The sequence below is a fragment of the Metarhizium album genome (genome assembly GCF_000804445.1).
Source record: "Metarhizium album ARSEF 1941 chromosome Unknown scaffold_10, whole genome shotgun sequence".
Classification (NCBI taxonomy): domain Eukaryota; kingdom Fungi; phylum Ascomycota; class Sordariomycetes; order Hypocreales; family Clavicipitaceae; genus Metarhizium; species Metarhizium album.
In genome coordinates this window covers 733,042-757,640 of record NW_024467584.1, presented here as the reverse complement: position 1 = coordinate 757,640, position 24,599 = coordinate 733,042, and the positions used below count along the sequence as shown (strand labels likewise).

Genomic DNA, 24,599 nt, shown 5'->3' with positions numbered 1-24,599 from the left:
GTATGGGTCCGGTCCAGAGCTCAGAGGCTGCAAGGTTAGAAAATTGTCGACGCGTTTAGTCTTGTTCAGAGACCTATCTTTTGGTCGCCACCTTTCAAATTTGTCATCTCCATTTTTGGAACACGGAGACCGCAAGTTTACCGTTTCCCGCCGTTTCGTCTCGAAGATAGAGGTACGAACAGAATAAACGTGTTGAGACACGCGCCTCAGCGTGCGGCCCTCACGACAGAGGCATCGTCACATATTCACGAAGTGACCTCGATTCATCCGATCGCGAAGCCATCATGTCAGGCATTCCTCCGCCGCCGCCTCCAGGCTGGGGAGCAGCTCCTCCGCCACCTCCTCCGCCGCCCCCATCATCATTGCCGCCTCCTCCTGATACACCTGCGCCGCCAGCGCCTCCACTCCCAGGTTATCATCCTTCGTCCAATCCCCAGATTGCCAAGTATGCACAGAAGAAAAAAGAATGGCTTCGGGACCGTCGAAACAGATTCGGAGAGAAAAGGAAGGCTGGATTTGTCCAGACTCAGAAGGCTGATATGCCACCTGAACATCTTCGCAAAATCGTTAAAGATATTGGAGACGTGTCTCAAAAGAAATACACCAATGATAAGCGCAGCTATCTTGGTGCTCTGAAGTTTATGCCACACGCAGTACTGAAGCTCCTCGAAAATATGCCTATGCCCTGGGAATCAGCACGTGAAGTCAAGGTTCTGTATCATGTCAACGGATGTCTGACCTTGGTCAACGAGACGCCACGCGTTATCGAACCGGTCTTCTTTGCGCAATGGGCTATGATGTGGACTTTCATGAGAAAAGAAAAGGCTGATAGAAGGCTCTTCAAGCGAATGCGATTCCCTCCATTCGACGATGAAGAACCGCCCCTGTCGTGGTCGGAGAACATCGAGGACGTGGAACCTCTCGAGCCTATTCAAATGGAATTGAACGACGAGGAAGATGAGGCCGTTTATGAATGGTTCTATGACCATCGTCCACTTTTGGATACCTCGCATGTGAATGGTGCGAGTTACAAGACGTGGAACCTCACCCTGCCTCAAATGGCAGCTTTATTCCGTCTAAGTCGTCCCCTGATTTCCGACGTTGTCGACAAGAACTACTTTTACCTTTTCGATCTCAAGAGCTTCTTAACTGCAAAGGCTCTCAATGTTGCGCTTCCAGGTGGACCGCGTTTCGAGCCGCTGTACAAGGATATTGATCCCAATGAAGAAGATTTCGGCGAGTTCAATGCTATCGATCGCATCATCTTCCGAACCCCAATCCGCACTGAATTTCGAGTCGCATATCCATTTCTGTACAATTCTCTCCCAAGAAGCGTACATCTGACGTGGCACTCACATCCGCAAATCGTATTCAACCGTGCTGACGATCCCGATCTGCCAACTTTTCTTTTCGACCGGCGAATCAACCCAATCTCATCCCGAACAGTGGTACCCAAGAATGTCGAATCCACTCTTGAGGATGAAATTTTCGGATCTGGAAATAATCAAGAGCCCGAGGAAGATGCATTTGAGTTGCCTGCTGCGGTCGAGCCCTTCCTTGCTGGTGAAGAGCTTGAAAACGAGCACACATCCTCGGCCATTGATTTGTGGTGGGCGCCTTTCCCATTTGATAGACGCTCTGGAAAAATGGTTCGTGCTCAGGATGTCCCTTTGATCAAGCAATGGTATTTGGAACATCCGCCTTCCGATCGACCGCCTGTGAAGGTTCGAGTTTCCTACCAGAAATTGCTGAAGAACTTTGTTCTCAACGAACTTCATAAGAAGAAGCCCAATGCACACAATAATCAAAATTTGTTAAGGTCTCTCAAACAGACCAAGTTCTTCCAACAAACAACAATTGATTGGGTTGAAGCTGGCCTTCAAGTTTGCCGGCAAGGTTTTAACATGCTGAACCTCTTGATTCACAGAAAGAACTTGACATATCTCCATCTGGACTATAACTTCAATCTGAAGCCTGTGAAGACGCTGACAACCAAGGAGCGAAAGAAGTCTCGATTTGGAAACGCATTCCACCTGATGCGCGAAATACTCAGGTTGACGAAACTGATTGTTGATGCTCAAGTTCAGTATCGCCTTGGAAATATTGACGCCTTCCAGCTTGCTGATGGTATTCACTACGCTTTCAATCATGTCGGACAGCTCACTGGGATGTATCGATACAAATACAAGCTCATGCACCAGATTCGAACCTGCAAGGACTTGAAGCACCTGATATATTATCGATTCAACTCTGGTCCAGTCGGCAAGGGTCCTGGCTGTGGCTTCTGGGCTCCGTCATGGAGAGTGTGGCTCTTTTTCATGAGAGGCATCATCCCATTATTGGAACGATGGCTTGGTAATCTTTTATCCCGTCAATTCGAAGGTCGACACAGCAAGGGTGTTGCGAAGACAGTCACAAAGCAGCGAGTCGAATCCCACTTCGATTTGGAATTGCGTCAGTCAGTGATGTCTGATTTGATGGACATGATGCCAGAGGGTATCAAACAGAACAAAGTCAGCGTTGTGCTCCAGCATTTGTCCGAAGCTTGGCGTTGCTGGAAGAGTAATATTCCTTGGAAGGTCCCGGGCCTGCCTGCACCAATTGAGAACGTTATTCTTCGATATGTAAAATCAAAAGCTGACTGGTGGATTTCTGTTGCTCATTACAACCGTGAGCGAATACGTCGTGGAGCAACGGTTGATAAGACGGTTGCGAAGAAGAACGTTGGGCGTCTGACTCGACTGTGGCTCAAGGCCGAGCAAGAAAGACAACATAACCACATGAAGGATGGTCCATATGTGTCCTCCGAGGAAGCTGTTGCTATTTATACGACGACTGTTCACTGGTTGGAGTCTCGGAAATTCTCACCTATTCCATTCCCCAGCGTTTCATACAAGCACGACACCAAGATATTGATCCTTGCTTTGGAGCGTTTGAGGGAGGCCTACTCTGTCAAGGGTAGACTGAACCAGACTCAACGTGAAGAGCTGGCATTGATTGAGCAAGCTTATGACAGCCCCGGCACCACGTTGGAAAGAATCAAGCGATTCTTGCTCACACAGCGAGCTTTCAAGGAAGTCAATATTGACATGAATGACAACTACAGCACGATTAATCCTGTGTATGATATCGAGCCCATAGAGAAGATCAGCGATGCCTATCTTGATCAGTATTTGTGGTATCAAGCTGACCAACGTCATCTGTTTCCCGCCTGGATCAAGCCATCAGACTCTGAGGTGCCTCCACTGTTGGTATACAAATGGGCTCAGGGCATCAACAATTTGAGTCAAGTTTGGGAGACAGAAGACGGAGAGTGCAACGTCATGGTTGAAACGGAGCTTTCCAAGGTCTACGAAAAGATGGAATTGACGCTTCTCAATTCTCTGCTGAGGCTCATCATGGACCACAACTTGGCTGATTACATCACTGCCAAGAACAATGTTCAGTTGACCTACAAGGATATGAACCACGTCAACAGCTACGGTATGATTCGTGGGCTTCAGTTCTCAGCCTTTGTCTTCCAATACTATGGCCTGGTCCTGGATCTGCTCTTGCTAGGACCTCAGCGCGCCAGCGAGATTGCTGGCCCTCCCCAGAGCCCCAACGATTTCCTGCAGTTCCGCGATCGAGGAACAGAATCAAGGCATTCAATTAGACTCTACAGTCGTTATATTGACAAGATCTGGATCTTTTTACGATTTACAGCCGAAGAATCCAGAGATCTTATCCAGCGCTTCCTCACTGAACAGCCCGATCCTAATTTTGAGAACGTTATAGGATACAAGAGCAAGAAGTGCTGGCCGAGAGACTCTCGTATGCGGCTGATGCGGCATGATGTCAATTTGGGACGTGCCGTCTTCTGGGATCTGAAGAATCGTTTGCCGCGCTCTGTCACCACTATTGACTGGGATGATAGCTTCGTCAGTGTCTACAGTCGCGACAACCCCAACTTGCTCTTCTCTATGTGCGGATTCGAAGTTCGAATTCTACCCAAGACCCGAAATCAAAATGACGAGTTCCCTGTTAAGGACAGCGTTTGGTCTTTGGTCGACAATACCACGAAGGAGAGAACTGCATATGCTTTTTTGCAGGTCACACAAGAAGACATTCAGAAATTCAACAACCGCATTCGACAAATTCTTATGTCTTCTGGCTCCACAACCTTCACAAAAATTGCGAACAAATGGAATACCGCGCTGATTGCCCTCTTCACCTACTATCGTGAAGCAGCAGTCTCCACGGTCGATCTTCTTGATACCATTGTCAAGTGTGAGACGAAGATTCAAACCCGTGTCAAGATTGGGCTGAACTCGAAGATGCCGTCTCGTTTTCCTCCTGCTGTTTTCTACACGCCCAAGGAACTTGGTGGCTTGGGCATGATTTCAGGCTCGCACATCTTGATTCCTGCAAGTGACAAGCGATGGTCTAAGCAAACAGACACAGGAGTCACTCACTACCGTTCTGGTATGACTCATGACGAGGAAACCTTGATCCCGAACATTTTCCGTTACATCATCCCCTGGGAGGCAGAATTTATTGATTCCCAGCGTGTCTGGACGGAGTACTCCCAGAAGAGACTCGAGGCCAACCAGCAGAATCGTCGTTTGACACTGGAAGACCTTGAAGATAGCTGGGATCGTGGTCTACCGAGAATCAACACCCTTTTCCAGAAAGACCGCAGCACGCTTAGCTTTGACAAAGGTTTTCGAGCTAGATCCGAGTTTAAAATTTATCAGTTGATGAAGTCTAATCCTTTTTGGTGGACTAGTCAGCGACATGACGGGAAATTATGGAATCTCAACGCTTATCGTACCGACGTCATCCAAGCACTCGGCGGTGTTGAAACCATATTGGAACACACACTCTTCAAAGCAACAGGATTTCCTTCATGGGAAGGACTCTTTTGGGAAAAAGCGTGTCTTGCGAATGGTACGATGCTGCTTCGACATGATCGTTCTCTGGTTGCAGTTGAAGACGTTAGGGAGGGTGATTTACTTCTTGGGCCTGATGGAGGACCTCGACGGGCATTCAACGTGGTTAGTGGCAAAGACCGACTATACCGTATCACGATTGGCGGCGGAAAAGAAGATCTCGTGGTTACTCCCAACCATATTCTAGTCTTCCACGAAGTAAAGAGCGACTCTGATAAATATTACGATGACATTGAGATGACAGCCGCTCAATATGCATCGTTGGAGTCTACAGAGAGGAGCAACTACAGGCTCTTTAGCTGCACCGGTCTCGACTTCCCTCAGGCAACGACCACTGGGTCCGCTGGAGGTCGCTTCATTCCCCAGTCTCATAGCTTCGCGGTCGAGGATGTAGTACTGGAAACAGAAGCTAGAGCATGGGCAGGTTTCCGAGTAGACGGAGACCAGCTCTATCTGCGACACGACCATCTCGTGCTTCACAACAGTGGTTTTGAAGAGAGCATGAAGTTCAAAAAGCTCACGAATGCGCAGAGATCCGGTCTGAACCAGATTCCAAACCGTAGATTCACTCTATGGTGGTCACCCACTATCAACCGTGCCAACGTGTACGTCGGTTTCCAAGTCCAGCTGGACTTGACGGGAATTTTTTTGCACGGAAAGATTCCCACTCTGAAGATCTCCTTGATTCAGATTTTCCGAGCTCACTTGTGGCAGAAGATTCATGAGTCCGTTGTAATGGATCTTTGTCAAGTGTTTGACCAGGAGCTGGAGTCACTCGGCATTGAGACAGTGCAAAAGGAAACGATTCACCCGCGAAAGTCGTATAAGATGAACAGTTCTTGCGCCGACATTCTTCTCTTCGCAAGCCACAAATGGAATGTCACTCGCCCTTCTGTACTGTTTGACACCAAGGATGTCATTGAGGCGACCACCACGAACAAGTTTTGGATTGATGTGCAACTTCGTTATGGCGACTATGACTCGCACGACATTGAACGGTATACCCGTGCAAAGTACCTTGATTATACTACCGATAGCTCAAGTATTTATCCCTCTGCTACGGGCCTGATGATAGGTATCGACCTCGCTTACAATCTTTACTCGGCTTACGGCATGTACTTTCCTGGGTTGAAGGTTCTTATCCAGCAAGCTATGGCCAAGATCATGAAGGCCAATCCAGCACTTTATGTCTTGCGTGAACGTATCCGAAAGGGTTTGCAATTGTACGCCTCTGAAAGCAATCAGGAGTTCCTGAACTCGCAGAACTACTCTGAGCTGTTCAGCAACCAAACTCAGCTGTTCATTGACGACACCAACGTCTACCGTGTGACGATTCATAAGACATTCGAAGGCAATTTGACGACTAAGCCAATCAACGGCGCTATCTTTATTTTCAACCCCCGAACTGGACAGTTGTTCCTGAAGATTATTCACACGAGTGTTTGGGCCGGCCAAAAGCGTCTTGGACAGCTCGCTAAATGGAAGACTGCTGAAGAAGTTGCGGCTCTCATTCGATCACTCCCTGTGGAACAGCAGCCGAAGCAGCTAATTGTTACCAGAAAGGGCTTATTGGATCCTCTCGAAGTCCAGTTGGTTGATTTCCCCAATATTTCTATCCGGGCATCTGAGCTGCAACTTCCCTTCCAAGCCGCCATGAAAGTTGAGAAACTGGGAGACATGATCTTGAGGGCTACCGAGCCTCAGATGGTGTTATTCAATCTCTACGATGAGTGGCTGAAGACTATTTCGTCGTACACAGCGTTTTCTCGTCTGATTTTGATCCTCCGTGCTCTCCATGTCAATCCGGACAAAAGCAAACTCATCCTTCGGCCGGACAAGACTGTCATCACACACGAACATCACATTTGGCCATCCATGTCTGACGAAGATTGGATCAAGGTAGAAACACAGCTGCGAGATCTCATCTTGAATGACTACGGAAAGAAGAACAATGTCAATATTTCCAGTTTGACCAGCAGTGAGGTCCGTGATATCATCTTGGGCATGGAGATCTCTGCACCTTCTTTGCAGAGACAACAGGCTGCGGAGATCGAGAAGCAACAGCAAGAGCAACAACAGCTCACTGCTGTCACGACGAAGACGCAGAACGTGCACGGTGAAGACATTATTGTCACAACTACATCGCAGTTCGAGCAGCAGACGTTTGCCTCCAAGACTGAATGGCGGACAAGAGCCATTGCAACATCCAACCTGCGGACCAGAGCCAAGAACATCTACGTGTCTTCTGTCGACAACGATCTGGACGACATTACCTATGTCATGCCCAACAATATTCTGAAGAAGTTCATCACGATTGCGGATCTGCGGGTCCAAGTGGCAGGATATCTCTACGGCTCTGCTGCCCCTGACAACGAGCAAGTCAAGGAAATCAAGTGTATCGTCATGATGCCTCAAATAGGTGGCTTGCGCAGCGTGCAGCTTCCTCAGCAGCTTCCTCGCAGCGACTTCCTTGACGGCATGGAGCCCTTGGGTGTCATACATACCATGTCAGGTAGCGAGCTGCCATACATGTCCGCCGCGGATGTGACCGAGCATGCCAGGCTGCTTGATGCCCACAGCGAGTGGGACAAGACAAACACGGTAACCGTTTCCGTCTCATTCACACCCGGTAGCGTCTCCCTCTCGGCTTGGGGCCTCACACCTAAAGGATACAAATGGGGAGCCGAAAACAAGGACACCCAAAGCGACCAGCCACAAGGATTCACCACGACCATGGGTGAGAAAAGAAAGCTGCTGCTGTCTCCGAGATTCAGGGGTTTCTTCCTGGTGCCCGATGACAGAAGATGGAACTACAGCTTTATGGGCAGCGCTTTCGCAGGCATGGAAAAGAAGCCCGTGCATGTGAAGCTGGACACACCCCTTCCATTCTACAACGACCAGCACCGACCAATTCACTTTCATAGTTTTGCCGAGCTGGAAGACATCTGGGTAGACCGGACGGACAACTTTGAATAGTTGTAGCTTGCCATTACAGGTTCCACACTCTCATGGCCGCAACGCAGTCAACGACTATCAGTTCCGGATCTTCGGCGCAAATGTTTTTCTTGGCCGTGTGTTCTGATGATACTTCGGAGGTATTTGCGAAATTGTTGTTTATATGTAGCTATTCTTGTAATTCTGTTTTATTTTGCTTCATGCTGCCATTTAGTTGTTATGCAACCGAAAACAGCTGAGAAATACCCACCACGCATTATGCTGGCGGTACCGGCGCTGCCGAAGACGTCTGGGAATGGGCACACGAGGTCTCGGATGCATTTGTTATTACGTGCAGGGAATGAGCGAAAGTGGAGTTGGCGATATATTACAAGAAAGGGTTTGTTTGGGGGTGGGGAGATGGTTACCGCACAATATTAGCCTGGGATTCACCATGCTTGATATGTCTTGTAAGAGTAGGCTCAAGGGGACAAGTGCACGGAATGGCAATATATGCGTAGATTGATAAAGTCAAGAACCATATCACCACTCCCGTTATTATTCACAACACCACTATTACCTTCGGGTAATACTACCAGCTACCAGTATATCTTGGGTGTCTCTAGTATACTGCCGCCTCTCGCCCTACATGGGGAGAGGTACCCAATCGGGTACGCTGGGAATCTTGGGAGGCGTGACGTATCTGTGTCGTCTGAAGGCACCAGTGACCCCCAACATTCCTTTTTTGGAGCATCAATTTTCGGTAGTGACTTTGTACTACTCAGATCTAGTGCAACCCAACTAAGCGGGAATGACTTGTGTTCGATGGACCAGTGCCCGGGGTTTAAGGAGGAGCCTGCGTGGGACTGAACTGATTCAGACCGGGCGGGACAGCTAATATGCAGTGCTGGTCGTCTGTCGTCGTATGAAGGATCAGAGACAGACCAAGGCGCGGCTTGAGGCAGTTGAGGCAGTGGAGATGACCAGAGTCATGTCTATGCCCCCGTTGATGGGACGTGGCTATACGAACAGTTTGGCGCGCTCGAGCGGCTTCACCGAGGGCGCGGCCCCGCGCCCTGTGTCCTATTGCCCCTCAAACTGCTTTTGCATGGGATCACTTGCCCGTCCAGAGTGTGTATATGTTGTCAGGAGGTGAGTCTGATGTTGAATAAGTCGAGTCGCCTGGGTACCGGTCGGCAGCCTTCATGACCTCTGAGCGGTTTCAGGCCCCAAAGGCCCCTCCCCCAAGTTACCGGCTAGCTGAGTTAAGTCATCACGCATGAATGCGTCGCATGTTCCGCAAGGGTGCATGTGATACGATTGGTCCAGCTGTTAGTTGGGGAGACAGCAAGTATGAAGCCTGCACCTGCTTATCGACGGATGGGGACTTCAGAACTGCAACATCATACAAGCGAGGCATTGCTGTAGACGGACAAGGCTTCCTCAAGGTGGAGGAGAGGAGATTCTATGTTGGTGGACGGGAAAAAGAGAACAAAGCGTTCGTCTGACTAGAGCATTTCTGGGTAATGCTGGAAAGACGGCATTGAAGCTTGTTGAATGTACATGATAAATCGCATCAAGGACGATGGCGGACCATGGGATTGTTAGAGTTAGCAGCAGAACATTGGGGGGTTGAGATGGCCGGTTAGTTGCGGTGTCCATGACTACAATTAGCTTAAACCGGGAATCGCTGTGGAAGCCACATCAACGAGAAAACATGTGACTTGGAGGCTTTCTTTTGCCTCCTTCAGCCAGATGAGCAAGACCTCGGTAGCCCGGCATGGCGGGCCAGATCAGGTTGCATTTGGAAGCGCGGCTGCCACGATGACCTCTAACGTGGTAATATGTATGTATCATCTCCAGATGATTCCAGTTGGCATGGTTGCTACCATGGTATTTTTAGCGCCAGTCCAGAAAAGGTGTGTGCGGTGTGTCGCTGGCCGTGATTATGGGATAGTTTCGACATGCGAAAGAAGACGGGGGAATGCTGATTTTGCCGTAATTACTGCTCAGGACGAGCCGGAAATCTACCGGCACACATTCCGTACAATACCGAGTAATAAGGATCCTTGTCTAAACATCGGCCGCGTCTTCAATGGCACTTGGGGGTCTCGAGGAGAGCAACGAGCCCCCTGCTAATGTGCAGGAACAGCATTGACAGCTGTCCTCCCCTTCGGCCCGCGTGTTAATGACATCGACAGGTATACAGGCATCTACCGGGCCCGACGTCGAGTGGATACCAAGGTGCCGAGTCTATGCATGCACTCCGTATGCATGTCTGAGTCTGAAGGCTGGCGGTATTGCGCTTTCACTCCTAAGGTCTGCGGTGACGCAGAACGTGCATGGCGTCGTCGAATTGGGGAACGTGGTTTGTCTCTATTTCGTCGTTTCGGGGCTGTTCTTGCTACGGATGAAAATAGTCAACGCTACTGTGACGCGAAGAGTGACTGACGAGACCCCGGGGCCCGGGCACCAGTCCACGACATGCGTACCCTTGCGCTGTCTTGCGGCCCTTGTAGAAGCATACCTTGAATTGTGGAACACTTCTCCCCAAGCGACGTGCATGACCGACGGGCAAATGAGGTGTCTGGGCGGTTCATGACAAGTGAAGTCATATTAGCAAGCAGTGCTCGTCAGGTCTTGTCATCCGATCGATCAAGTCGGTGGTGCTGTAATGCGTCATGCTGTCGACCCCAGCCTCAAGACTTCCCCTATCTGGTCAGGCTGGGTTTACATGCTGGTCGTGGACGAAGAAAATGGAGCTCGGGGTGCGTCAGATGACGACGGACACAGACGCGGGAGAAGGTCAATGACACCATATTCCTGACACTGATGAGGATCAAAAAGCGGAGAAGAAGGAGGAAAAGGAAGAAAAAAAAGGAACCAATTCGGTGGCGTTGACGATAGTAACTAATACGGAGCAGCAAGGAAAATTTGATACCCAAGTTGTATTCTGACCGTTTGATCCATTTGGAGTCTTCTTTATTATCTCGAAACTGTTAGCTTTCTCAGGCTTGAAGAAGGACACAAAAGTGTTTTTGAGGAAGGCGCCTTGCCTTGGGTCTTGGGTCAAGCCTGCCAACGACTCCCCGGCCTTGGCAGGTATGGACGGTTCTGCCTTCCTGAGCCGCCATTTTGACAGCCTCCACTCACCCGCAAGCCTCAGTCTGGCGCCATCGTTTCCGTCCACTCTGTCTCTGTCCCTTTCCATTGACACCTCGCCACCCCCCACGAGTCTGGGCTTCTCAAGCTGCAGTTCTCCTCTGCTCATGGCCTCGCCTCGCCTCGCCTCGCCTCGTGTCGCATCGCGTCCCATCAATTGATCCGCCTTACCGCTCCCGCTCCTCGCCTCGGACGCTCGTCGGATGCCTCTACACCCCATTCTTCAGCCGTGCCATGCCACTCGTTCTCCAGGCTTTCCTAGAGTTGAGCAAGGCTTCGCTATAGTTAGCGCCTCCCCCCCACAGGTCAAGGCCACGCATTTCTCGCTTATACGAAGCACGGGCTCAGTCGTAATTTTTTATTTTTTTTTAAATTTCCTGGGGCAGGGCGTTTCGACCTCGCCCGTGTTCCTGCATCAACGCTGGAATAGGACATTGGAAACCCCCGGAGCCCTTACAATTGACCATCACAAGCCCCAACACGCAAGAGGCCTCGCCCATCGGGCGGCTGCGAATGAGGACAAAGCAGTCAAGAGGAACGGACCGCGGCCAGTCTTCAGCTGACCTGGGGTGACGTGGGAGTGTCTGGAGTGAAGTGCGGACTCGGAAGGAAAGAGGGCGATGGAGCCTGAGAAAGCTCACGTTCCAGGCCACCTCAGACGACAATGAAAATATCGAACGCTGAGGCTTCCGAATCACTTGCGCTCATCTTGAATTGGCTGCAATACGGAGTAGGGATCAACTAATGCTGCCCTTGGTCTCTCCCTCTCCCCACACGCCGCCCGCACCCCTTCAAATTGTACACACCTTTGACTAGCGTACTCGGGTGGATTCTCAACGGCCCTGCCGCCGACCGTTGCGTCAAGTTCGGCTTCCTCTCCGAATATTCCATTGTCTTTGCCCTAGAAGGCTAATCTCGGGGCCACGAGCTGCTGGGAACGTACCGCACGGCCCCATTCATCCGTGCCTATCCTCGACCTTGAGACCTTTGCTCCGGGCTTGCGGACGTAGCTGCTTTTGGGCTAGTTGTTCCGGGCTACTTCATGCTGTCCTCGTGGTGCCCTCTTGGAGAGATTGGCCTTGGCTCCGCCAGCTGTGGCATAATCCATACGCTGCGGATGTGGTTGACTGGGAACTCGGTGGCGTTCATCCTGCTCCGCAGATCCACCTGCTGCTGGTGGACGGGTTGACCATTTGACAAGCTTGTAACTTGTATCCGTCTCTGGAATCTCATGTAGGGCGGTCGTTAAGTTTGCAGGCCTTCATACCGGCCCGTCGACCCTCCTCCTTGTGGCATATCTATCCCATACTTGCTATGCATTTCCCTTGCAGAGCACCTCGAACGGCCCCTTCAAATCGCTCAAGGGATAAGCGTCCCCTCGGATTCCCGCAGCATCCTTGACCAAGGCCTCTGTATGCATTTATGCCGTGTGGCGGCCCTTCTGGTGGCTGGTCATGTCGATTTCATGAGCATGTACGGAGTATGCATAGATGAGCAGACCTTTCTCATCCGCTATAGCCTACCCCGGCAGATGTTATACCCCCGTCGTCAAGGTCTTGCCATCCTTTCTGCCATGTACCCTGTTTCTGCACTCGACATACTCCACAGACAGTCGAACGTACTCCCCCGGTCCAAGCCTGAGCACCACCGCGCTACAATACTCCATCGTCCATGCAGTGGAGGAGGGTGATGCGAAATTGTTTACGTCTGCATGTCCTCTGGACGATTACTGCATTCTTGGCCACAACCGCGGCAGATGCTTTGTTGTCGGCTCTAGAGGAACCAGGCGGCGTCAGTTAGGGAACTGCTCCTGCGGCAGGGCCGTGAGTTTAAGTACGGATGTTGACCGTTTCATCTCTTTCCGGCCCTGGATGGCCTGGCTTCTTTTTTTCAGCGGCACAGAGCTATCCTTGAAAGGTTCTTCAAGAGCATAAAGGCCACCCCTGCCCCGTGGATATTACCGTATAAGCATCTGGCCATAGCCTTGGCGGTGCCCACTACTTGACCTCTTTACAAGAGCGAGTAGGGGAGTGCTCAGCAGAAAACCAGTACCAATCTCTGGAGTGAACAGACCAGACATCTTGACGGCATAAATTCATTAAATTATTCTCCGACCCGTACCGAGCACAGTCCGCTCTGGTCGGAGACCTTTCCAAAAAAGACGTCAGCTTGACTTAACGCCGACTCTACGCTTCCATTCTTATGAGCCCACGCAATTCCATACGTACTTACCCAGGCGCCGAACCTTTGGAGGTCCACTCCGGCGTCTTTGTCTTTGTTGGTCTCCATTTTCGGCATCTTCCTTGTGGAACTTGTCTTGCCCAAGGGCTCTTGGGAACGTTATGGTTCCAGTTAAATATCGACCTGGATCCTGTCACTAATATCCTCAGTCAGGGTAAGATTGCCTTGACTGACGGACTCCAAGAACTGCACGGGATCCTTATCACAAGAAGCAACTTCATTGTCAGTACTGCAAGAGGGAAGCTCTGAAAGCACCTCTCACCATTTGTTCTTGCTATGCTTGGGGCTGCACTACTCTGTTGCGACGGCCTTTCACTCGTTACCAAATCCAAATCCTGGTCGTCGCCACTCTCACTCACAGCAGAGTAGCCCTCCCTCTGGGCTGGGGAATATTGGTAACCTAACGTTCCTCTGAGCACTAGCCTCTTCCCTTCGGCAGCATACACGGCAGGAGTAGCACCTACATTCCCGCTCGCAGACGCAGCTGCTACAGGCAGACCCTACGTGCCGGTGTTATTGCCCCCAACGAATTACCAGCCGACTTCCACAACAGCCAATTCTACCTCGCAACTCTCGTTATACTCAGCCCTGAAAACGACAGGTACTTCAGACGATATCTTCTCTCTGGTGACCGAGCCCGTGAGGGGCGTTCTGGCTGTACCAAGGCTGTCTGTCAAGAGGTGAGGACACCGCTCAGGGCTCACTGCTCTGACGGAATCCCTGCGCCGAAGACACGCTGGCGGACAATTATCGAGTCGGGGGCTACAGTGTGGACTTTGCTGCTGGCCATGAAGCTCACACCGGAAACCAGAACCAGCTTCAGCAATCGTATCCGTCTCCAGTCCAACAAAATCCATTTCAAAGTTCCCAGCAATACCACTACAGCAGTCAACAACAACAAAACAGATCATCATTCACGCATTCCGCGGTAACAGGGAGCAGCACTGGAACCAATACCTCTCCAGAGCCGGCACATGGACACCCCTCGTCACGATCAGGACTTCCCGGACAACAGCAATCCCACCAACACTCGCCCACTATGCAGTTAGATTCCACACAAATGGGTGGCCATCGACTTGGCCATGTTCAGTTCGGCGCGGCCACTTCGGTTACAACGCCAATGTACTCTGCAACGGCGTCGCCCACGGAAGGACATGCGTCATTTGTTGCCAACAACGTTACTAGGATTCGAAAAGATGGCTTTGACCTCTCAATGGGCGGCGTGGCCACATTGGGTCAGTCTGGTTTGGAAACCATGTCATCCAATTCCATCGGTGCAGCATATGGACAAGCGACGGCGGCCGCGACTTCTCCCAGCGTGGGCGCCATGTCTCATCAAGCACCAGGACCTCAACTGCACCATCATCACCACCTTCCAGATCTAGGGCATCTATCCAAGTCCATGCGTCGAGATGATGGCAGTGGAGCACCGAGCATGGTCGGTCAAGTAGGAATGCCACCACCAGCTCCACGTCCGCGGGGGCCGAAGCTGAAGTTTACCGCCGAGGATGACCAGCTACTTATAGAACTAAAGGAGCAAAAGAACTTGACATGGAAGCAGATTGCTGACTTCTTCCCTGGCCGTTCTTCAGGGACGTTGCAAGTTCGTTACTGTACCAAGTTGAAGGCGAAGACTACACAGTGGACTGACGAGATGGTATGTCCAGAATCCTAGTGCAAGAGGCTTACGTTAATGAGGACCCGATAAGTGTGCTTCTCAAGAGCGAGCCCTCTACCGATGGTCACTGCCTCCAAAAACTAACGCCTTGCCCCCAGGATCACAAGCTTCATAGTGCATTGGCCGATTACGAGAATGAAAAGTGGCGCATTGTTGCCCACAAGGTTGGATCAGGATTTACACCAGCGGCGTGTAGAGAGCGTGTCTTGGAACTTATGGGCGCCGACGACCCTGATGCCACATGGCAGTCCATGTCACCAAAGTCCGCCTCAGCTGCTGAGGAATCAGATCCGATGGAGCTACCGCAAATACACCGGCCGTGGCATGGAAAGAACGAATTCTGATACTCGCCAACTTGCACACAAAGATGCAAGGGCAGTGCGGTAACCTGGACTTTGAAAACGCCTTGGGCAGTTATCCGCGGTGTTCAATAGGGAATTGTGGGAAACGAGATGCTTCGAATCATGAGTGTTTTGTCAACCAAAGGAGAACAACCCGAGGACGATGGATGGGAAAGGCAGGTGGTAATATTATCAGCAGGTCAAGAGAATACTGGTCAAAAGGAAGAAAAGGGGGCGTTCTGAGCTAAATCCTTCGCACACTGGGTACTCATGGCACATATCATCTAACGACAAATTGTTCCGCACATAATAACGAATATCAATGTTACATGCTTTGTTGGTGGAGTCACTCTTCTTCAGATTAAATCATCTAGAGAAGCCTTCTCGCCAGTTCGGCCTTGGTCAAAATCTCGTTGCCCTCTACAAGCTCTATAAGAGCGCGATGAGCTGAGACATCCACTTGCTGATCCAGGAATGCTGCCGTGTCAACTATCCAACCATTGAAATCTCTGATCTCTGTTGGTTTTCCGGCCTCGACATCTTGAAGCATAGAGCTACTATTTTCACCAACTAGAGCACCAAATTCATACAGCTTCTTCTTTAAATAAGGCATAGAAAATCGTTCCCCAAGCGCCTCTCGCAGCCTTTGAGCGTTCTCCGTGGGGTTCTCTGATTCTGAAGGCTGACTTGGACGGGTATATGAGGCGAGAATAGCAGCACTACTTTCGTGTTTTACAAGGCTTTGGATGGTTGCGCTCGTTTCAGCTAGCAGCCTGTCCAGTACTAGCCCGAGGGGGTTATTCAGATCACCACCGGCAAAGAGCTCGCCGTTCTTGCAGCGCAACAGCGCTGTTATGGGGTTTATGATGACATTCATGACAAGTTTTTCGAGTTGTAGTACCCAGAGCTCGCCCGAAGAAACCGACCTGGAGTTCAGAAGTGGCGCAGTGGTGACTTGCGTCATGAGATACTCAACGCTGGAAGGGGGATGCGGGTTGAGGAGCACCGGGCCGATGGACGCGTCTGCAGGAGCCGTGTGTACGCTCTCAAAAGAGCCCGCGGACATCACGCCATGATTAACGACACAAGCTAGAAAGCTGGGGGCGTTGCCTGCCGCATATCGACTGGCAATATATGCCTGGCCATGCGGCGGCCAGAGCTTAGACATGCCGTTCTGGGCAAACGCAACGCTGCTGTGCCTATCCAGGTATCCTCGGAGTCGATCTGCTTCTGGCATGGCGGCCGATGCCTTGGTCGATATGAAGAGGTTGCGCAGCTTTTTCCCATCCGCCACCTCCCGTACAGGGCCATGGTCCGGGGCAGTTCTAGTCCACCACTCAATGTCGAAATCCTTGTTCTTAATGACCACGCTATCACGAAGGAGCTCGACACCATCGCTCTGAGCCCATTGCGCGAGAAGTTCTTTCCTGTGCACCACGAGCGTGATGGGCGGAGGCTTCGATTGCTTTGCTAGGTAAGTCGCATAAAGCTTTCCAATGTTACCGACCCCAAGGATGAATATGCGTCGATCCAGGTCGTTTCTGCTGCAGGCGAGGCTAGTAGCTGGGGTGAGATGAGTTGCACACCGATCGAGATTTTCGGGCGTCCAGGCAAACAAGGTGGGTGGAGACGCCTGATCTGTGACTAGAGTTTTCAACCAAGCCGGTTGCTGCCTGAAGGGCGTCGTGTAAGTTGAAAATGAGGAGGAAGAGCGGCAGAGCTCAGTCGGCCAAGTGGGCATGTTTAGAGTGTGACGCAGCTTGGGCCCCAGAGTCATGACCGGCAAAGAAAAAGTCAAGGGTGGCAAGTTTGAAGCTGTCTCTTGGCCCCCACAGTAAGTGAGTGTTGAGAGAAATGCTCTAGGCTTGTCCTTCAACGATGTTTGTCCGATCAAACTTGGGGCTGGCTTTGGTGCTCCTCATCAAGGCCGGCGTGGCTTGTTGGACCTCGAGATGTGTTTCTCTCCGAGGTTGTTTGGTCGAGGGCAGCGTACACACGAGGACACGGGTGCTTCCGATGCTGGGATATGATGTGCACGAGCAAGCAGATTTTTAGGGCGCTGTTGACGTTGCCAGACACGTCTTTTGTCATGTGGAAGCGATGGAAATGGTGTACTTTGGTGGTTAAGGGTACCCAGGTACCTAGGTACTTCTGACACTTCCCTCCGCGCGAGGCTGGTCGCTCCTGCCTTACTAAGAAGTTGACTCACAGTTTGCGGGTCCGGCCAGAGGTGTCTTGTGACGGCGTCGAGATGTGACTTCACTTGAAATCAAGCATTTTGAAGGAAGCGCCACCAGAATACTCATCGCATGGACCCCTACGGAGCAATGCAGATGGAGTACATGTATCTTAACCCTGCCGAGGTCAACTGATACGTATTCGCAAAAGACGGTCAACCTCGCTGCCATACGATGACTTCCTTTGAGAGGCATCAGCTCAATCCTTGGGCAGCAGGGATAGAATCGAACCGAAACAACTCTCTAGATCTTTTGGCACAGACCCAATTGCAGGTCGGAGCTGGAGAGCTCCAGAGCCTCAGTACCAGGACTTTGGTTTAGCGCGGCATTATCATGGCAGCAGACGACGACAAGAACTGGACTTACCAAGTCGTACCTGGCTATCTTGTGAGCCACACGCAAATTGCGGACCATCCGACTACCGTGTGAGATCGGTAAATCGGGATGCTCCGCTCAGTGTGTCGTAAAAGGTCTTGAATCTCAATCGTCATGGGTCTGGATATCATAAAGGCAAGCGCACGGAAGTGGGTACCGAGGCATGGGACGTGAGTCAAACTCGCTAGTCGTCTACGACATGGGATTATAACTGATATATGCCAGAACCACTGGTCTTTGCGTGACGGCGACGACGGGACCACTTGGTTTAATCCATTCCTGAACGAAGGCCCGAATACAGCAAGGCTCGAATACAGCAAGCTTGGAGCCTCGGAAAGTTTTGGCTCAGTGCAGTGCGAAACCATGGCGTACCAATTCCTCAAGCACACTCTCTACACTGGCCCTTGGGCAAGGTGCCGAAAAAGATCAGCGTACGTTTTTGGCAGTGCAAGGAAGTCTAGAAGAAGACTCGAAATCGTCTCACTCTTTACGCTTGCGATTTGAGGAGGCCCCGGTGTCGTCTCAAATGTAACTATCCTGGATGCAACAAATGAGGACAGTGTCTCAGCCGTTTGATCAATTTCAGCGCAGAAGCACTGGGAGACGGATGAGGAGTAACAAGTTGGAAAACAAGACGTACTGGAGAAAATAATCTCGGCTCAAGAAAATGAACTTGTGTGTCAGTTGCCGTTTCCGCTTCGCCGTTCCCGAAATATTAGCGGTAACTATATAATGCTGGTGAGCCATTCAGAATCTGGGGGTACATGGGCCGCCGTCTTGGTTTGAGGCAGAAGCATTCCAACCCAGTTGCAAAGATGAACGGAATTAAGATGGCAGACGCCTTGATTCCAAATTGAAGCGGTCCGCGAAGCTAATCGCTCTTGAACTACATTACACAATGCGTAATAACCTAGTCATTATCGAACCGAATATTGGGGAGTGCACCCCGCACGAATACCAAGCGCCCAAGCCGGCATTCTCGTCTGACAGCGCAGAGTCTGCCGATGTGATCCCTGTTTCTGACTCTAGACAGGGATTGCCGGTCAAGGTGGCCATTAAGATGTATACGCAGCTACTATTAGGTCGCGGCATCTGAACGGGACCCTGGCACGCCCGTAGACATGGGCTTCTCTGCTGAAGTCCCGAACCCGCTGAAGCCAACAAATTGCCAAGGCATGCGGATAATTAATTTCACAAAAGTACGATATGACCCAGTAGGCAGCCCTCGCTTTCTCAAACTACGCGGCCTCGACCCGTTGATATTAGTACTCGGGCCATAAAACGGCCCACCAGGTCCGCCGTAACCTTCGCGAGAAACTTAAATCCTACAATGAAGCATCCGCTGACACTGGGCTCTGCCCTTGGTCAACTGGCTTGGCATCCCTTACCCGGCGATTCCGGGCGATCTTTGAGCTTGGCTCTGATACCTTGGCATGAAGAGGGACCGACTGCTTGTCGACACCCCCCGGAAGTTGCTGAAAAAGCAAATGCCGTGACAATCACCATGGGGCCCCTCGCCGAATGCTCCAAGGGGCGTCTCACTATACCGAATGGCGGATTTAGCCCACTCGCTTTCACATGACTGAAAACAGTTTGAACAGCCGAAATTGCCCGTCATTGCTTGCTTGGCAAAATGGTCCCAACAGGCCGGGTTCTAAGCGCTACTACTATGTACTACTTCCGAAGGCAAATGCGTGGAGATGGAGGAACTTGATGGACCTGAAATGTTGAACCACAGCGTGTTCTGAGAATGCAGATGATCAGACCATTGCTCGTTCACCCCTGTGCGTCGTCACACGATGGCACTCATATTTCCGGGTATGTGCTTCTAGTAAGTTTCTCGGGAGCTCTCCTGCACGATAGAGGGACGACACGATGAGTAAGATAGATGGTGCTTTGTTCAGACTGTCTCGGGTGGTATCTGTGTGTACCTTCGGGCACGTGTGTGGTATGAAACGGCCAATATGTTGCTGTAATTGAACGCAGATTGTGTCCAAATGACAAGTGCGCACGGGCAAACCACACTCAAAGCACCAAAACAATATCGAGCATACGCATCTTAAAGACTCGAGGCACTCTGATATCAACGAGGTTCGGTTTCCCAGGCCGCGTCTCGAAATCTCTCGGAATGACATCAAGAGGGAAGACGGAAGGCCCCATCGGGAGCACCACCGCTCTACGGCACACTCGCTGCCGGTCAGCAGAACGAGGCGGAAAGTATCTTGATGGGCGTCGAGACTCGCACGCAGCTTCGCAGTCTAGGATGCCCTCCACATGTGTACATGGCAGCTATAACGCAACGACAGCGCTGCGTATCTCGAAGGGAAAGAAAAGGTTGGGTTGGGAGTAGGACGTCTGACCACCAACCCGGCCAACACAGACCTGCAGGAGGAGAGAGAAGCAAGGGGACGAAAAGCAGGGGAAGTAGGGGAAGCAGGAAAAGGATTTCGGCGACAAGTGTCAAAGTAGTTGGCCGCAAGTCAGTCGTCTGCCGCCGCCCGAGGTCTGGATGTCTGGATGCATCGAGTCTGGCTGCATCGCCTACGGCGAGCCACGGTTGTGCAACAATGACGACATGTTTGCGAGGCAAGGATAGAGGAGCTGAAGCAGCCGCGCAGCGTCTCCTTGGACAAGGTTTGTGAATACGGCCGGCCGCCCATACGCAGTGCGCAGCCAGGTCCGCGAGACGACGGGTGTCTCCTGTGCCAGCAGGTCGCGGCTCAAGAACGGATCTAGATCGACCCAAAGGTCCAGGACGGGCGGCACCCGGTCTGAAGGCTCGCCATGATCTGCACGAGCAACTGACAGCAACTTGCAGCGCTAAACCTACATGGTTCCAATACGAACAACCGTCGTGGCCAACGAGACGCGAGATGGGCTCGTGTATGCCAGCCACGGACGAAGAAAGGCGGCAGCAGAACGGACGCCGTGCCAACATCAACAAAGGAAAAGGGCCTGGCTCTGGAGCACGGATCAATCGAGTGCTTGCAAATGGACCAGATGCCACAGCAAGCAAGCTCTCACCTCGGATGGACCAAAAAAAAAAAAAACCCAAGGCCGACCACAGCAGCAGCATATAAACCATCACCGAGCCCCTCACACATGTCGATGTCGAACCGAGCATCAGACAAATCGTCCAATAACAACAACAAACTCACCTCCTCGCATCCAAAGCCCCCTCCTCCTCTCCCCTCCTAATTTCCACCATGCGCGCCTCTGCCGCCGTCATGGCCGGCATCCTGGCTCTCGCTCAAGCCCGCATAAGGGGCATAGCCGTGCCCGAGACCATCAAGCCAGGCGACACCATCAACGTCACCATCGTCAACGAGAACTACATCCAAGCCGTGTATGACGTGGCCATTGCATTCGGCTACGCCCCCGGCCACGGGATTCCCCAGAGCCTAGGACTCGTCGCAGGATTAATGTATCTCGGTCCCCGTATGCTCAACAACGTCAACAGCCACCACCCCTCAACTGTTTGACGCACGCGCGCCGCTAACAGAAAAGCGCAGTTGAGTCGAACCAAGCGCACAGCTCCATCAAGCAGCTCACCATCCCCAAGGACGCCCCTCAAGGCGAGGCCCTCCTCACATCCAGCTTGATGAGCCTCTACGGCGCGGCGCACATGCCCACCCTGACCAACTTCAACGTCTCCGTCACCTTTGGCCACGAGACATCAGCCCAGTACGTCTACAACCAGCAAGACGGCTGCTGCTCGCCGCGCCACCCCCCAACGGAAGGACACTCCCCAGGGGAGTAAATAGCCACGAGAAAACGGGACGGCGCCTAGATAGAATGCCCATACAAGAATAACGAAAACCAATTACCAAGTCACACGCACGCCGTGCGCGCAAGCAAAGGCCCCCAAAACGACGGGTATATTGATCGTACAAGGGCTTACTGAAGCCCCGTCTATGCAAGTAATGACCTGGCTTCCCGCATCCAACATGCAAAGCAGCGACGTGGGTATCATGCTGCAACGCTCGCACCCCTGCTCTTGACCATGCCGTGCGATCAAAGAAAGAAAAGTCGTCTTGTAGCGCCCTGGCCTCATCTGCCCCTGGGCTTGGGGAGAAGACGCACCCCGTTGGCGCTCGCCCACACGCTGTCGGATGCCCTCACGGGCAGCTTCCGCCCCTTGAGCCGCTGGTCAATCAACCACATGCCCACGATGAACTCCTGCCTCGTCAGCATCCCCGCGTTTCCGCGATCAACCAGCTCCCAGACCTCGAGGAGCTCGTCGTTGGGCAGCCTGGACCGCTTCCAAATCTCCCTGACCACCACGTTTGCCACGCACTCTGATGCGGTCCTGTGCAGCCCGGCGGCTTCGCCGCGCGGCGGACCGTCGTCGCCGAGCAGGTGGCCGCGATTAGACGCCCAGACGGCTTCGTATCGTCTGCGTTCCCTCTGCGTGATCTGATCCCGCCATCGCTTGCGTGAGCCTTCGTGGTGCGGGTGCTTGTTGCTGGACAACTTGTGGCGGTGTGCTATTTTCAGCCGTTCTGGGTCCTCGTCCGAACGGCTTCGCGGTTGCCGAAGAGTATAGAGCAGACGAGGCGACTTCTGGCGGGCGGGCAAACTCGGTGGAGGAAGAGAAGATGCCGTGTCGTGAGGTGTGAGTCTCGACGAGGCCAGGGAACCGGCCACTATGGCGTTGCTGAGGGGATCCAGTCCCAGATGGCTGGCGGACGTGTTGGCGGGTGGGTTTCGACGAGGCACATCGTGATCGGGGGATGCTGGGGCACCAGCCACTGATTCTCGCCTCACGGGAACAGGAGGCGGGGGAGTTTTCCTTGGGCGCGGAGGGCGAACGGGTTGTTGTCGGGGGGGAGGCGAGACAATTGGCAGGCCGAACTCCGTGAGAGGCCTGGCGGACAAAGGGGTCTCTGAGTTCCCACGACGCCGACCTCGGCTTCCGGATTTGCTCGTCACCAACCTGTGGCTCCCCGGTAACTTTGGGGGCATTGGCGACCGCATGTTTGCGGGTCGGGTGCCCTTGTCGGGGTCAGGCGAGGGCGAGGAGTCAGCCTGACGGGACGCGTCGGGGATGCTCAACACAGGTGATGCCAGCGTGGGTGTGATCAACCTCATCGGCTTGGGGGAGAGAACCTCGGGCGTGGACGTGCTGATTACCGAAGGGGAACTTGGAGGTCGTATCCTCAGAGGTTCGGGCGCCGGCTTGACAACAAGTCTCGGGGGCGGCGGCAAGATCCCAGACTGCCGTGACCTTGGCGCAGCAGCTGGAGGAGACGAGTGAGGCTCCTCAAGCTTGGGAGGAGAGTTTGGCCCAAAGTTCGGTTGCTGCGGCGGCTTCGGCTTGGGCTTGGGCATTGGCATAGCGGATATCTTTCCAGAGCTTCTAGGAGTGACAGTCGGCGGTTGTTTCAGCGGCATGGAGCTCGAACGAGGTTCGTGTACGCGCCGTGGAGGCGTAGGTGGCCGCACATGGCCGCTCTTTGGTTCGGGCGACGAAGCCGGCATTCCCTTCTTCGCTAGGAGAGATTCCCGCCGCGTACCATGTTCCAATCCTTCACGGGGCGATGTCCGACGCCGCGCTGGTTCCCTCGTCGTTTCCGTGTCCGCCTTGGCGCCTTCAAACATGGATATCAAGTGCCCCGTGGGAGCGATGCTCTCCGTATCAACAGCGTCCGGGTTCCCCGTTGCGCTCGCCGCCCCAAAGCTGGTCTTCCTCCGCGGTGCTGTCGCCAAGGGACTCGGGCTGATGCTCCTGCTGGCGGCCAGGGTGGCGGCTATAAAACTCGGGCTTTTCGGATCCAGGCGCCGTGCAGATGCCATCGGCTGCAGCTGTGCCGCCGAGCCACCGTTCAATTGATGGAGTGGATTCGGAGCTCCTCCAAGCGGACTCGTCGACAGACCATCCTTCTTGTGATGCGGCAGCGGCAGCGGCAGCGGCAGCGGCGTCGGCGTCGGCGTAGCTCCCGCTGCTGGGCTTCGCCGAAACGCAAGCGAGGCGCCTCTCAAGGCGGTCGTAGCATCGTCCTGAGAACCAGGCCGGCGAGACGCCGCGGCGGGATTCATCGCCGGGTCAGGACGGACGGCAACGACATGAGGGAGCTTTGTGTACGGGAGGCGAGCGGACGCGTTGGCCAGACAAAAAGGGGTCGAATACGAGCACAAATACTCCGTAGTAGGCCGTACTCTCTCTCCTTGGAGAACACGTGCGTCTACCGTCAGACGACAGCTCTGGAAACGGACGACGCAAAATGTGGAGATGAGACAAAAGAAGGCAGCAGCCATCAAAGGCGAGGTGAGCTGCATCCACCCTGGGCCACGTCTGCGTCAACCCTGACCCTGTCGTGGGCATGCCGCATGCGTCCTGTATTTCACGACCGACACATCGCTTTTCGAAGCACGACTGACACGACTGTCCAGATCATGCCCAGCTCAGCAGCAAAAGTCATTCAAGTCACACAAACAGCCAGAGAGCCGGAGCAGGACGTAGGCTCGACGTCGACGCAAGCACCAAAACAAAGGCTCCCTATTCACACGACAATATATCCTATATGCAACGCGCAAAAAACCTCCCCAGACGCCAATTGCTTTGCCCCTTGCCCGGGCGTATGCCTTGTCCACTCCGTCAATCCCGCAAACCATTGTCGTGCCGCCTTGGTAGTAAGAGTCCTTGGCGCTTTTGCAAGCCGGTCGCTCAGTATAAACACCATTCTTCAGCATACCTCCG

The 24,599-nt window shown here is 52.7% G+C and overlaps 5 protein-coding genes across 5 annotated transcripts; 3 read left to right on the top strand and 2 right to left on the bottom strand.

The window, feature by feature from the left end:
- Positions 1-284: 284 nt before the first annotated feature.
- MAM_04657 (pre-mRNA processing splicing factor 8) lies at positions 285-7,907 on the top strand (the record flags this gene model as incomplete). The annotated part of the gene is made up of 1 exon (XM_040823455.1): positions 285-7,907. One exon carries the CDS (start codon positions 285-287, stop codon positions 7,905-7,907), a length of 7,623 nt encoding a protein of 2,540 aa, XP_040678708.1.
- Positions 7,908-14,307: 6,400 nt separating this feature from the next.
- MAM_04656 (MYB DNA-binding domain-containing protein) lies at positions 14,308-15,290 on the top strand (the record flags this gene model as incomplete). The annotated part of the gene is made up of 2 exons (XM_040823454.1): positions 14,308-14,925; positions 15,045-15,290. The coding sequence occupies 2 exons, from the start codon at positions 14,308-14,310 to the stop codon at positions 15,288-15,290; spliced, it is 864 nt and encodes a 287-aa protein (XP_040678707.1).
- Positions 15,291-15,657: 367 nt separating this feature from the next.
- On the bottom strand, positions 15,658-17,064 carry MAM_04655 (ketoisovalerate reductase; the record flags this gene model as incomplete). The annotated part of the gene is made up of 1 exon (XM_040823453.1): positions 15,658-17,064. One exon carries the CDS (start codon positions 17,062-17,064, stop codon positions 15,658-15,660), a length of 1,407 nt encoding a protein of 468 aa, XP_040678706.1.
- A 4,041-nt stretch (positions 17,065-21,105) lies between these two features.
- Positions 21,106-21,659, top strand: MAM_04654 (uncharacterized protein; the record flags this gene model as incomplete). Its single annotated transcript, XM_040823452.1, has 2 exons — positions 21,106-21,337; positions 21,412-21,659. The coding sequence occupies 2 exons, from the start codon at positions 21,106-21,108 to the stop codon at positions 21,657-21,659; spliced, it is 480 nt and encodes a 159-aa protein (XP_040678705.1).
- A 290-nt stretch (positions 21,660-21,949) lies between these two features.
- MAM_04653 (increased rDNA silencing protein) lies at positions 21,950-23,938 on the bottom strand (the record flags this gene model as incomplete). Its single annotated transcript, XM_040823451.1, has 1 exon — positions 21,950-23,938. One exon carries the CDS (start codon positions 23,936-23,938, stop codon positions 21,950-21,952), a length of 1,989 nt encoding a protein of 662 aa, XP_040678704.1.
- Between the last annotated feature and the right edge of the window lie 661 nt (positions 23,939-24,599).